Consider the following 13,552-nt stretch of genomic DNA (forward strand, 5'->3'; position numbering starts at 1 on the left):
GAAGGAATGTGCAAACTATCATCCGAGTTCAAATTAATGTGCTTCATTATCAGAGTTCAAGGGTGTTGTCCATCGTTTTCCCCACATTTATATGCTTATGGATAGCACAGATTAAGGGATTAATATAGTTGTAGGGATAATTTAACTTTTAGCAGTAAGGTGTGTTGGTAGTGGAAGTGGCAGTAGTCTATTGGTTATGCTTTGGAAGAACAATCTGACAGCATCTGTTTCATCAACAAAGAGTGAATATCTATGAACGTGAAGATTAACTGCTATTAATGTAAAGAGACTTTCATTATGTAAATTCAAATAGAATAAAACTGAAAGAAAAACTTCAGTTATTATGCCGATATACAGTCATTAATATTTATGAAGATAATAGACGTAAAAAATATACCAGACACACATATTTAGAACCTACTCTCCCACCATGTCATGGTCCTTACCACTCCAATCAGGTCACCGCGTCCATATTCTCCTATCAGCTCCTTCTTGCCATCCTCCTTCATGATTACAGAGCGCAGTCGACCGCTCAGTACTATGAAAGTGCTGTCTGATTTCTCCCCCTGCCTGAAAAATATTGATAACATAAAATCCATTTCACATCTGTAAACAAGCTTATGACCCAAAAGCTGATTTATGATTTTAGTTGCTGCCACTTTGGATATTAAATAAAGTGACTGTTCCCATGTGACAGCAACAGTGTTTTAAAAGTTGTCCCCCCCCCCCTCCCAAATCTACAAAGTCACCAGCAAAATACCTGTAGACAGCCCTGCCAGCTTCCACAGCCATCCAGTCGAGAGCGAAGTCTATTTGTCTGACAAAAGATGACATTCTCCTCACCACTGTATGGGCAACATTCAGCACTACCTTTGGCTCCACACGCATTATCCTGCAGGAGAAACATAAGTTAAAGAAATCTGAATATCTATCTTAGTTTTTTTTGTTTGATGCATAAATCTGTTTAAAAAAATGTAATGCATAACTTTTAAACCTAAACGTCAGTTACATTCAAACCATTGTCAATGCGGTTGAGGCCTACTCTGAGTCCACTAAATTTCTCTCGTTTTGGTGAAAGACACAATGAAGAAGACAATAACCATAGGAAATTTGCTTGAGGTTATGAGACATGGTGAGAAACCACTGCTATTGGAATGGAACGTCAGATCGAGTAGACAAGCATGAAACACTACACTGAGACAGAGCCCCTGTCAATCAGCTCCACACGACTGTGTGTTTTTCAGTATAGTGGTGTGTTTCAATCTCATGTTACTCAGTGACATCTCAGCACTCCACACAGGAAGTGATTCATTTTATATCAGGACCAAAGGAGGCAAACTAGTAAAGCATGATGGCTGCAAACAGGTTTATCACTGAAAACACAAAGAAGTGAAATCAACTGCTCAAAGATCCCAGTCTTTCAGCAGTTTGACAGACTTCTTTCCCTCCCCTGGTCTGCTGCTGTATACACATAAATGCTCCCTCATTCAGGTCTGACAGTGCTTGACAGAACCAGTTTTCAGATAAAGACACAGCATACAAATAATGTTGTGGCACTGTTTCTGTTCATGTAGAACAAATAGAGGCAAGAATAATAACATTGACGACAACAAAAAGCTACGTACTGCAACTTAAGTCTACAGTCTATGCATGTGTGTGCATATATGTCTGTGTGACTGACTCATAGAAGTGGGTCTTGGAGATGGAGAGGAAGCTGCAGTCTCGCTGAGCTCGGACAGTGAATATGAGTGGCTCCCCGGTCAGAACCGCCAGTTGACTAACGAGTTCACCAGGGTGTGTGACAAACAGACGCGTCTCCTCTTCGCGGTCAATCATCCGTTGGTAAACATGGAGCAGGCCAGAAATCACAAACTGGATGCTCACCTCCTAAAGCATCGAGGAGAGAATGATCCAAAGACTTAGTGTAAGTTTTTTTCTTCTGTTTCTTTTAAATGTGAACAAATCATCAGTAAGAAGTTTCTGGTTTTACAGAACAAACTACTTTAAGGCCGAAAGCTTAAAGCTTTAATTATATATGAGTTTAGGGCATGGTCCAACAAGTGGATGAGGGTGTCATGGTTTCCAACACAGTTGAAAAAAATATATATATTTTTGGATATTGAATACTGAATTGATGCCAAATCAATAGGAACATTTTGAAACCTTGAATAATGGTCCAGTGTATTTGGACCACAAAACAAGGGCTCTGTATTATTATTCATAAATTACTCATAATAATACATTAATATCAAAAGAATGAATGAAAGATTTTTCGGTATAAAATTTAGTCATTAATGTTTTACAGTTATTTGAAGCTTAATTACAAGACAAAAAATGTGTTTATTTATATGACCTCTTATGGACCACCTGCATTAAAATAACCGAAACTTAAAGCAAAAACGGACAACACTCACTTTGAATATTACAATTTTTTAAATAAAAACGTGTGGTTCTAACCTGGTCTCCCTGCCGAGCCACCACAGAACCAGCTTTGACATGATGGAGTGTCACTCTGCCCTCGAGCAGAGTCGGATCCTGCAAAAGAAACACAGCTTTTCACTTAGTATTAGAGATTGTAGCACAAAATATCCAAACTACTCAGAATATCTGTGTTAAATAGAACTTTGCTTGTGTAAATCTACCATCAGATCCCTACCACACAATATGTCAGAGTGCAACATGCTGTACAGGCAAAATGAACATGTCTTTGTTTACAGAATGATAATCTCCAACATATTTCTGCCAGTGGATTTTAATTTTCTGCGATCATCCGCCCACCTGCAGCTGGATGATTCCCAGCAGGTCCTTCTTAGCAGCCTGGAGGATAGTGCTGCTCTTACTGAGGTGGATGGCGTCAGAGTGCCCCCCACTGTCTGTGTAGTGAAACACTTCAGAGGGCGTGTGCAGCATTGTCACAGTCTTCTTCAGACTAGACTAAAAAAAAATAAGACAAGCTGTATGAGACAAGAGGCAGCATAAGCCCCAGAGGATACTGGGATATGGTGTTCACACTTGATTCAATGCAACACAGTGTGATGGTGGAGGATTTTTACCTTAAGGTTGACGGGGACGGATGGAGACTCGTCCATCGTGACTCGAGCTCTTTCACAGGCCATGTTCAGGTCATTACCTGTAAAGGGGAGGACTATGAATCAGTCTGATTGTGGCTTCATTCAGACTTGGTATTAACATCCGTTCTCAATGATCTCTCATATGCAGACAGCCTTAAGTAGGACTGTTCACACCCAGCATTACAATGCATCCTAAATGTATCTTGTGTATTCATATACACATGGACATCATGTTTATTTGATAATAAAATCATCATCATCATCATCTGTGCAGATGCTGACGGCATGTTTGTGTGTATGAGTACATTTCTTTGCTAGGCTGTGAAGGAAATTTTGATTCAAACTTATCATTGTGACCTTCTGATGATGACACAAGGGAAATTAGTACAGTCATAAGACATTTAGCAGTGGCTTCTGTTCCAAGACGGTGACCTACCTGTGCACTCGAGAGGCATCGAGAGAGAACGCAACTTCCTGTAGCTGTTTGAAGGACTGTCTTTTCCACCCTCTGTTTAATCCAAAAATAATATAAGTTATAGAACACAAATAACAGTTTTAAGCAAAATTACAACTGTGTGTGATTGTGTGACCTGTCTCTGTAGAGCTGTCCGTGGTCCCGGCTGGTAAATCATCCTGAAAGTGAAGACGACGAGGATTCTTCCCAGTGTTTGTCTCCCCCATAACACTGTTTATATTGGTTAAGGCCACAGCCAGGCTGTCCTGTCAATTGGGCAAAAGAACAATCGTGTCAGCGTTTCAGTTTGTAAGACTAACAGTACAGAAAGTCAGAGATTACGATCAGATCTCTGTAGTGCATGGTTAAATATTTGGAAAAGATGTAATTGGTTTGATTTTATTTTGAATTCTGTTTTCCAACGTTATGTACTTGTAATAACAAATCTGTGATAGTTTTCCAATTTAAGCCTATTAAATGTGAATACGTGTATGAGTTTTTTCGCCTGTAGAGTGAATTGAACACTCTTTATTTTGTAGACAATACATTGAGGACGTTATCCCTGTGAAACAAGACATCAACAATTATCTGATTATTCAAGAAAATAATCAAAAGATTTATAGATAATGAAACTAATTGTTAGTTTCAGCCGTACATTTCATATTAACCTTTATAGTATTTCATTTTTACTTAAACTATTTTGATGACAAAGGACATAATTGGAAAATAATCCCAGAGTGAGAGACAGGGTTTTGAAGGCTGCTGGTTCTCCTGAGGAGTTGTAATCATTTTTATTAATTTTCACTGAGTGTTATGAAGGACTGAGTTATGATGCTGTGCTTAATGTTGTGTGAAATTGGCTTGCGCGTGTGTGACCCATTATGTGTGTGTGTTCTTGTGCTTGTGCTTGTTTATGTGCGGATTCATAACCGCTGGTGCTTGGAGATACAATGCCAACCTCTCTGTCTGACCCTCCTACCGGATTGAAGAGCTCAGTTGTTAGACCCAGATAGTTATGTAACGCCAAGAAGGTGACTCTTTGGAGGCGCACCATGATGATCTGCAAAAGACACAGAGTCAAACACTGAAGTAAACAGAACAGAATATATAAAATCACACTGTGCTTACATCCAAATAAGAAATGATGGTGTTTGATTTAGGTGTGTGTAGTAATTTGTAAATTGAAAACACTGCATTACTGGTCTTTTACAGTATCTGTTACCTGTATGACGCGCACAAGTGTCTCTGGGTATTTCTTAAAAACGGATTCAAAGGCCGATGCAGGTAAGCGTAAAATGGTGGAATGTGTTGCAGCCCGTGCCGAGACTGTCTTATATGGAGCTGGATAACCCTGGAGAAGGCAATGAATACATAATTAATTGTTTTTTAAAGCAAGCAAAGAGCAATAGTAGTCAATAGTCACCACACCCTTATTTAAATTTTTGACCTCAGAGTTACTAGTAATTACACATTAGAGTTACCCATGGAGTAATATAACTAAATAAAACAGGTAGTATCATACAATTTTGAAGTGGTGGCTCAAGTGAAAAGATTCAGTTACATGAATGTTGTGATTAGTGATCAAATATTCAATTTCCAGCATTTTATTCAAAAAAAATACTACCACATCACCCTTTCAATCTTGGAGGTGAAAGGGTGATGCTATAGAACGTTTCCTCTGAATGGATGATCAAATGGCAGTATGAGATGGGAACAGGATGGGATACAGAAATAAATGGGATAAACGGATCACTAAAAGAACTGCCTTGAAGTTAGATATATGACTGGAAATATGGACAGTGGAAAAGATAACAAGCAGAGACGCACGATAGCAAAATATGACAGAAGCAGCAGAAGTTAGTCTGATGTGAAGATAAAGGATAAATAAGGCACTCACAGTAATGGTGTCCAAAATACTGAGCAGGCTGTGGACACTGTCTCCTGGGAGCACATCCTTCACAACTGGTTCTGTACCATCCTGGAAAGAAAGACACAGGAAATCTATATTTTATTGGCTTTTCCGTAGAGACACATTTTTGTGGCCTGTCCATGTACTTTTATTTGGAAAATCACCAATTATGCCTATGTACAACAACATAAAATGTCCTACAAACAATGAATCAAATGATAGAGGAGTTACGTGAACATGCACAAAATGACTACAGGGATAACCCAGATAAATTTAATCAACTGAAAATGATAGTTATCCACGTACACTTTCTTGAATACAGAGCTGGAGTCGTCCATCCTGGACCACATAAATGCTATCATCATCGTCTCCCGGCCTAAACAGACCTTCTCCTTCTTGCAGCTCAATAAACACCATGTGGCGACAAAGCTCCAGGAACAGGGGCTTTTCAAAATGACCCAAGACCCTACAGCAAATTGCAGAACAAAGAAATAATGCCAAACATAAACAAATGGAAAGGCTAAATCTTGCAGGAAAGTTTTGGAATCACGGTCTACCTGACATTCTTCAGCATGTACAGGACCTCAGAGGGCAGGTTTGAGCTCTGCACGTCAAACTCTGTCAGGTCCGCCTCCAGCAGTGAGGGAGGAGGTTCCTTAGGCTGCAGGGTGGGAGGGTCTTTACGGATCCTAAGGATTCTGTTAAAAATATACAAAAGAAAAATGTACTTAATGCGATGAACAAGTCTCAAACACATTTCAAGAAATATTTTAAATGTAGAATTTGAAACAAGGATTAATAGTTCATACTTGCGAGCTATGCTTAGGACTTTAGTTCTTTTGCGGATGCGCTGTGGTTGCTTTGATACTGAGGTGGACGTGGCGGGAGGAATCAGAGACAATGTTTGGACCTTAAAACAAAAACAGGTAGGATTTAAGAAGATCTTTGAGAAGAAGATCAAACATTGATTGATCATTTCAATGAGATTGAGACAGACAGAAAGGGAAATGGTGAAAACCTTTCGCATTATCTTCCTTCCGTAGAAAAGCACTTTATCTCTTTTTCTGAAGCGATACTGAGGTACACCAGGCTGCTGTTTACCTGGTAAGAAAAAAAGCCAAAAACTAAATGTTAATCTCTGGCAAGATCACAATGTGAAAAAAACAAAACAACTCTTTCCTTAGAGAGCTGTATCATGTTAAGTACACAATACGATAAAAAAAAGAAGAAAAGAAAAGGTTGCTTGCTATTTTGGGGCGACGTCAACAAAAATGACACACGATGATGTGTACAGCGAAAGAACACAATCAGGGTGGAGAGGGTACAGTTTCAGTTAACAATGACGTCAACAATTATTAGCAAAAGTCAATAGCATGAGCAATGCCCCTTAAAATAACAAATGTGCTCATGGTGTGTCACATCACCTGTAAACAATTAACGTCACAACAGGTCTAAATTTCAGGTGTGCCTGTCTGTGCACACTGGCTGACTCAGTGGACATTGTCAACTGGCACAACCATAATTATTGCATTTCAATAGATAGAGAGGTTGAAAGACTCACGAGCAAGCTTGAACCTCCTGTATAGGAAGAGTACGACAATGCCAATAAGTGACACTGCGACTGCAGCTCCAATCAGTACACCTGTGAGCTGGACAGACAATAGCATTGCAACAACAGCGTGGTTACATGAAAATACATTACAACATAAATAAAATAGAATTAAGACTATAACTAATTTTCATTATCGATTCATCCGTCTGATTATTTCCACAAATACTTAATCAGTTGTTTCAAACTAAGTCTCTGAGTTAAGACAAAACACTTTTTGAATGTAGACAAAGGTGGAGTAAAAAAAAAGATCAGTCATCACAATCAGTTGTTCCATGCTGAGCCATGTCTGCTGAACTCACTAATTGGAGGAAGTGAAAACTGCCTAAATGGTATAAAGAGCAGTCCATGTGATCACGAGCCATTCAAAATAACTTCTATAAAACGTTCCCATGTGGGCAAAAGGTCTCCCACTCTGACAATTCAGTTTGTTGAAATCAAAAGCAATATGTTTTACCATGGTGGTCTGCATCCTCTCCTCCAGGAACTGCTGCACCCGAACCGCAATTTCACTTTTGCTTTTCAGCAGCATCTAAAACATTAGTTAGGTTAGCATCATCTCTTTATAATCCAATGAATTATAAATATAACACAGAATCAACTACTCATGGGCTATCATAACAATGATCAGTTGCTATGTCTGTTGTTGCATATTGTATTGAATGAAAAGTAAGGTGCTTACTGAAGTGGACAATCTGCACATGGCTCCATCATCCTCATCAGGGCACTCCATCCTGTAAGATAATGATAGTGATTTAGAATCGCCACAACATTTGGGCCAAAGAGCACAGAGACACTGTGCAGGGTATGACTTTACATACCTGAGCTTTATTATCCTTTAGGCCAAATGTATATTCACAAGCAGAAATCTTCTAAATCACTCCCTTGATTTTTCTCTTTACTCTTTTCTCTTTGACATGTAGTGTGAGGAGTGAACATACAGGATTTAAAGTATTTATTATATGTGGTGCAGGAATATTTAAAAATTCAGGAACTAGTATTTCCAACTGTCATGTTATAGTCATTTGTGATATTGAAATGCAGTGTTTGAATGCAAACTGCAATTTCTCTGAAAAACAACGGCTCTAATTTCATGAAGAGGACACATGGAAGTTGTTTGAAAAAAGGGGGAAACAATGAAAACCACATGCATTTGTTTAAAAAAATAATAATAACAATACTAATACTACTAATAATAATAATAAATAGCAGCCCCACCACCAGCTGTGCTCGTTCGTCGACTTCCCGTCTGAATTTAAGCACGCCGTAACGCAACAAGTTGGCGACATACGACTCGATTAACCAACAATACAGTAAAATGCATCTAATGTGATTTATTTCCGAATATTTCCCTGACATATTCCACAATGTTAGCTACAGTTTAAGGTTAGCTTGGAGCGATATTAGCTAGCAGCTAGCTTCACTCAGGTTAGCCGTCCTACCAGCAGTTACAAATAACAACAGTCAACTTGAATAAAAGTATTACGACATTCATACTGTACAAAACAACACGTGTCTTACTCTCTAGCCATTTGTGTCGGACTGTTTCAAGCCGGTGACATTTCGGGAAGAGACGATGGAGCGAAGTTAGCCGTCAGCTAACAAAGTTTTCTGTATACACTCACGTGCCTGGTCCCGCCCACTATTCTATATTCTACCAATAGCGTTCCTGAATTCTGCTGTTACCATGGAACCACTCACAGCATTTGTCCAATCAGGAGCCGTCTAAGTCTTAGTCTTCCTGTTTACATCGACATCTACTATAGACTTCATGTAGATGTTTTCACATTATCACACACACATATACACACACACACACATACACACACACACACACACAAAGGTACATTTAAAATTGTACATTAATTTTATACAGCAAATCATCTGCTATTACTTTTTACACAGTTGTTAAATATATATTATTCATGTCACAATTCAATGATAACACATCCTTGTTTTTATTTTATTTCATGCTTTTATTAAATTGCCATTATATTATTTCACTTTTTTGGTACACACTGGAACATATCATGTAACACATTTTTACGAGTTGGTAAAAGAACAGACATATCATCATAGGTAAAGACACACAGTGCATACACACCTTTGCATTCACTAAAACAATGTATAAAGTGTTGCAACTTTCACACAACTTTTTGACAGAAAAAAACCAATATGATAATAAGATTCATATATTTGCTTAAACAATATAAAACATAGCCTTATAATAAAACTCACCTGCATGTAATTTCTTTCCCAAAGTTATTTAATCATTATTCGTTATTAAATTAAATCAAATTGTTCACTTTATTCAATCAATTCAGAATCTGAAACAGTTCTTTTCTCATATTCTTCGTTGGGTTTTTTTCCACTAAACACTAACTGATTAACTGCAATCAACAACTAATAATAGCTTCGACACAATACACACAGGCACAATTGGACACAACAGCAAACTCTGTGGGATTTACAGTGCTTTTTTCTCTCTTACAGGGGCTTAGAAAATAAATCCAGTACAATTAGAGCATGCAGTAGTTCATCCAGTAAATACAAAAAACGTCATCAACTCTTAAATAACAGCAGCACTTTTAATGCAAATCACTGAGCTGTCCATCTAAAAAAAATTATGATTATTTTTTTTTACATCCAAATTAAATTTGACACAAAACCTAAATCGCATGCATTATTTGAGGTATTTTTGTCACCTTTTCTCTGTCATTTGTGTTCCTGCTCTTCTTTGTTCTGATTAATGCCCTCTTGGTCTAATGATTCAGGTATTTGGCCACAGACTGATAAGCATTGAGGATCTCTTTGTCCTTGGGGCAGCTGAGATTAAATTCGTCTTTTTTGTAGGCATTTTCCAGATAACGTGTCAGACCACGAAGGTCTTTAGGGATGTTGAAGCTTCGGTATTCCTTACACACCACCTGAGGGTGAAATGTTAGAGGGCAACATATCAATGGTCTTTTAATGATCCCAAAAAAAAAAAAAAATCCAGAAAGGGACTGTATCAAAATTTAATTGAAAAAAATAAAAATAAAAAGCTTTTATATCATCTGATGCTAAAGTCTCCTTACCTTAACAATGTTGAGTTTGGGAAGCAAGTTACAGTCTGCCAAGGTGAGGGTGTTGCCATCCAAGAAGGAGCGTGAGGACTCGTGGGCATTTGGGCTCTGATCCAGCTCGTGCGCAAGAGGGGTCTCTAGGTACTTGCTGAGCCGCACCAGACTGGAAAGAAATTTCTTCTCAAGCGCTGAAAGACATTCACGTTATTTAGTCTCCCATTTGTGGCAACACATGATACAGAAATGACTTTAAATTGATTTTAGAACCAACGTCCTCACTGTCATTTATTCTGGGATTGGGATTCTTTATATATGCTGAGAATGTCCGGAAGATGTCTTCTCCGGCACCGTTGGACTCTTTGTATCGACAGCACAGTTTTGGATACCTGCCGTTGAAAGAACAAAAAATGTGTGTGTGTGTGTGTGTGTGTGTGTGTGTGTGTGTGTGTGTGTGTGTGTGTGTGTGTGTGTGTGTGTGTGTGTGTGTGTGTGTGTGTGTGTGTGTGTGTGTGTGAGAGAGAGATATTGTGAAAAATTTGAGAAATATGACGCAGTCTGCTCACTGTGGTGGGGCTAAGGCCTCCTCCAGGAACTCCTCAATCTTGTTGGTATCAGTTTTGACCTCATCGTTGTAGAGAAGGAAGGGAGGCTGAGAGCCGGGAGCCAACGTTCTCAGCACATCAGGTGCCCTGCAATAAGGAAGCAGGAAATCAATTTTTATCTTATCATCAGGACTTTTAAGTACTGTATTTTTTTTTTGTTGTTGTTGAAGGTCCAGTGTGTAAGATGGAGATGAAACTGTTTCCTTTGGGCAGAAACACAACGTGATCGCCTGAATTACCACAGAATGAGCTCTTTATATTTGCACCAGGAGCAGGTCTTCTTTCTTTGACTTTTAATGATCACTTATCATTCTACGTGCCTGGAAAGGAATGGTGAAGCGAGAGATACTCGGCTGTAACATGCAACATAACCAGTAGATCAGGGATCAGCGATTAAATGTGGTAGAGGGCCAATTGTTTTTGTAAGCATTTGAATATTGGGCCAAAACATGACATCTTCTTTGGGCAAAGTGCCAAGAAACGTCTTCAGTCAGAGATAAAAACTCATGATTGCTGCCTTAAGGGAACAATAATGTGGACAAATTACATTTACTCCTCAAACCTGGCTGTCCATGACAACAAAAGTGTGTTTTTTATTGGCCCAGATACTGATACTGGCGGCCACCAATTGCTGACCACTACAGGAGATGTTTCCTAAATCCTTACACACTGTGCCTTCCGAGTGTATATTCTGAAAGGTTTGATCATTAACACACATCTATTCCAATTATTAAAAAGAACTGTGAGGTGTTCTCTGAACATTCCATTTTCTGTGTGTGCATACAACAATAAGAGTGCAATTCTCATCCATAACTACACACATTTCCTTTTTACAGAAAGAACATTTGTTTAGGTCATTATACGACCAATGTCTGGCCAATAATGCAGCTTAAAGGGTAGAAAGGTTTGATCGGACAGCATGTCAGGTCAAAGCTTAGGTGAGATGCCGCCCTCACCTTCCTTCGAGCTGTATGTGAGTTACCACGGCAACCATAGTGGTGTATTAAAAATCTGTTTGATAAAAACCTGCGGACTGTGGAGGGCAGCATTACACTGCTCAGTGAACAGCTTGCTGGAAATTGTTAGACGAAGACGTTGGTCTCTCTCTCTAGGGCTTTGTGGTCACTCCCCGACATGCTGGGGGGGGGGGTGCAAGGCTTTCTGTTGTTTTGCATTTGATGAAGTTGCGCTGCGAGAGTACAACCTATAGGTGCAAAGAAGTAAAAGGAGAAGGAAAAAGTGTCCTCACCTTTTCATGTCCACAGTAGTGAGGGTGAAGTTGACCCCTTTCAACCAAAGAATCATGAAGAGTCTCTGACAGAAAGGGCAGTTTCCCACACTCTCGGCATCCATACTGGCCTGAGAGACAAACACACACACACAGGACATTTATTAAGTGTCACACCCACTGAAAGCTGCAGGACATCAACACACACACACACAGAAAGACCCAGACACAAACTCCCTCAAGAAAATCCCCCAAAGAACAGGAAGGAACAAAGTGACAGTGGCACTCGTATCGTTTGAATCAGAACGAAACAGATTTAGTCTTTGAGATGGCACACTCTGGTATTTGTTCTGTAGTATGTATGACCACACTGTGATTACTTGCACTGATATTCTTGTCAAGCCTGCTCTGCTCTGCTCTGCTCCGCAGTGGCAGTCTGAAAGCAACTGCTGAGGAATTTTAAATGGAGGGCTGAGGCTGTTTTCCACCCAGATTAAGTAATGACTTAAGATACTTACATATAGTGTCTTTCCACAGACTTGGTTTAATCGTTTAGACACTGGCATAATGCAACAAACACACTTTCATCTTTCCATCTTTCCAAATAGCGTGTCCTGATACAACATCAGGATACAGATAAAAGATAATCTACCAACTACGTTGCAAAAAATACTGCAACAGACGCCCTTCTTAGAGTTTTTTTCACATTTAGAAGCAGCCAGACACAGTATAAAGACATTAATGAGTGAAGGTTTTGTTAGTTAAAAATAACTGCAAGTTGACTTAAAAAAACAAACATTTTAAATAGGTTTTGTTTTTATCTTAAAACACAACATAATAACTGTGGGTCTTACCTTGACAAAGAGTTCAATCTTCGGGGCCTCAGCCATCTTTCTGTCCCTCTGTCGCTGTCTTGTAACCCTGTAACCTCTGATTCAAAGGCAAAGTCAGAAATATGAAGTGGAAACTGGGTGATGACTCCTTTTTTTTTTTTTTACAGTCTCCTCGTTCACGTTTACTCACTTTGCCTATAATTGCTTATTTAAAAAGCCACGGTTTCACCTCGCCCTCTCCTCCCTCTCCTGTCTTCCCTGTGTCTGTCTGTTTTTTTTTGTTTGTCTCTCACCACACCTGTCACGCCTCGGGAGGCGGCCTACACCTTCTCTGGCCTTTCCGGTCCAACCAGCAAATCCGGATGTCTCCTCTCAGCCTCTCAGGTTGCTTCCAGTAGATTCTATCAAATAAATATGAGACTCTAGAACTCTTACTTCTTCAGTCCGTCCAAACCCACATTTGTTTCCTTATATATCTTTATTTAAATTGATGTTAAATATCCCCACCCACACCCCCATCTCAATTATCAATACTATTATATTACATTACGCTCTATTTTTATTGAACAGAGATTGTGTGTGCATCCCACGACCTACTTAGTTGCCGATCAGCATTCATGTCTGCAGATAAACAGACTTCCTCATTCAGCAGGAATTTACTGGGGACAGTAAAGGTTTGTGTGTGTGTGTGAGACAGAGACTGGCCTCAGGAGAGGAAGGGAAACGCGTCCAAGCTACACCTGACACAAAGAGAAATAAACAATGTGAGCTGAGAGGAATG

The 13,552-nt window shown here is 39.3% G+C and overlaps 2 protein-coding genes across 2 annotated transcripts in view; both read right to left on the reverse strand.

The window, feature by feature from the left end:
* Positions 1 to 8,681, reverse strand: part of pnpla7a (patatin-like phospholipase domain containing 7a) — a 46,541-nt gene extending 37,860 nt beyond the window's left edge. Inside the window, exons 1-19 of the mRNA XM_083902986.1 lie at positions 8,565 to 8,681; positions 7,726 to 7,777; positions 7,501 to 7,575; positions 6,996 to 7,083; positions 6,453 to 6,535; positions 6,244 to 6,344; positions 5,992 to 6,132; positions 5,741 to 5,900; positions 5,423 to 5,503; positions 4,748 to 4,876; positions 4,505 to 4,585; positions 3,662 to 3,791; positions 3,508 to 3,579; positions 3,054 to 3,130; positions 2,779 to 2,934; positions 2,458 to 2,535; positions 1,682 to 1,887; positions 761 to 892; positions 447 to 570 (exon numbers count right to left, since the gene is read on the reverse strand). Coding sequence (XP_083759112.1) covers positions 447 to 570; positions 761 to 892; positions 1,682 to 1,887; positions 2,458 to 2,535; positions 2,779 to 2,934; positions 3,054 to 3,130; positions 3,508 to 3,579; positions 3,662 to 3,791; positions 4,505 to 4,585; positions 4,748 to 4,876; positions 5,423 to 5,503; positions 5,741 to 5,900; positions 5,992 to 6,132; positions 6,244 to 6,344; positions 6,453 to 6,535; positions 6,996 to 7,083; positions 7,501 to 7,575; positions 7,726 to 7,777; positions 8,565 to 8,575 — 1,977 coding nt within the window. The 5' untranslated portion in view covers positions 8,576 to 8,681. The remainder of the gene's footprint in view (positions 1 to 446; positions 571 to 760; positions 893 to 1,681; positions 1,888 to 2,457; positions 2,536 to 2,778; positions 2,935 to 3,053; positions 3,131 to 3,507; positions 3,580 to 3,661; positions 3,792 to 4,504; positions 4,586 to 4,747; positions 4,877 to 5,422; positions 5,504 to 5,740; positions 5,901 to 5,991; positions 6,133 to 6,243; positions 6,345 to 6,452; positions 6,536 to 6,995; positions 7,084 to 7,500; positions 7,576 to 7,725; positions 7,778 to 8,564) is intronic.
* A 1,124-nt stretch (positions 8,682 to 9,805) lies between these two features.
* Positions 9,806 to 12,828, reverse strand: clic3 (chloride intracellular channel 3; the record flags this gene model as incomplete). Its single annotated transcript, XM_083902294.1, has 6 exons — positions 9,806 to 9,970; positions 10,121 to 10,296; positions 10,388 to 10,494; positions 10,672 to 10,797; positions 11,960 to 12,069; positions 12,793 to 12,828. 6 exons carry the CDS (start codon positions 12,826 to 12,828, stop codon positions 9,806 to 9,808), a joined length of 720 nt encoding a protein of 239 aa, XP_083758420.1.
* Between the last annotated feature and the right edge of the window lie 724 nt (positions 12,829 to 13,552).

Source organism: Microchirus variegatus (assembly GCF_963457635.1).
Source record: "Microchirus variegatus genome assembly, chromosome: 16".
Lineage (NCBI taxonomy): Eukaryota > Metazoa > Chordata > Actinopteri > Pleuronectiformes > Soleidae > Microchirus > Microchirus variegatus.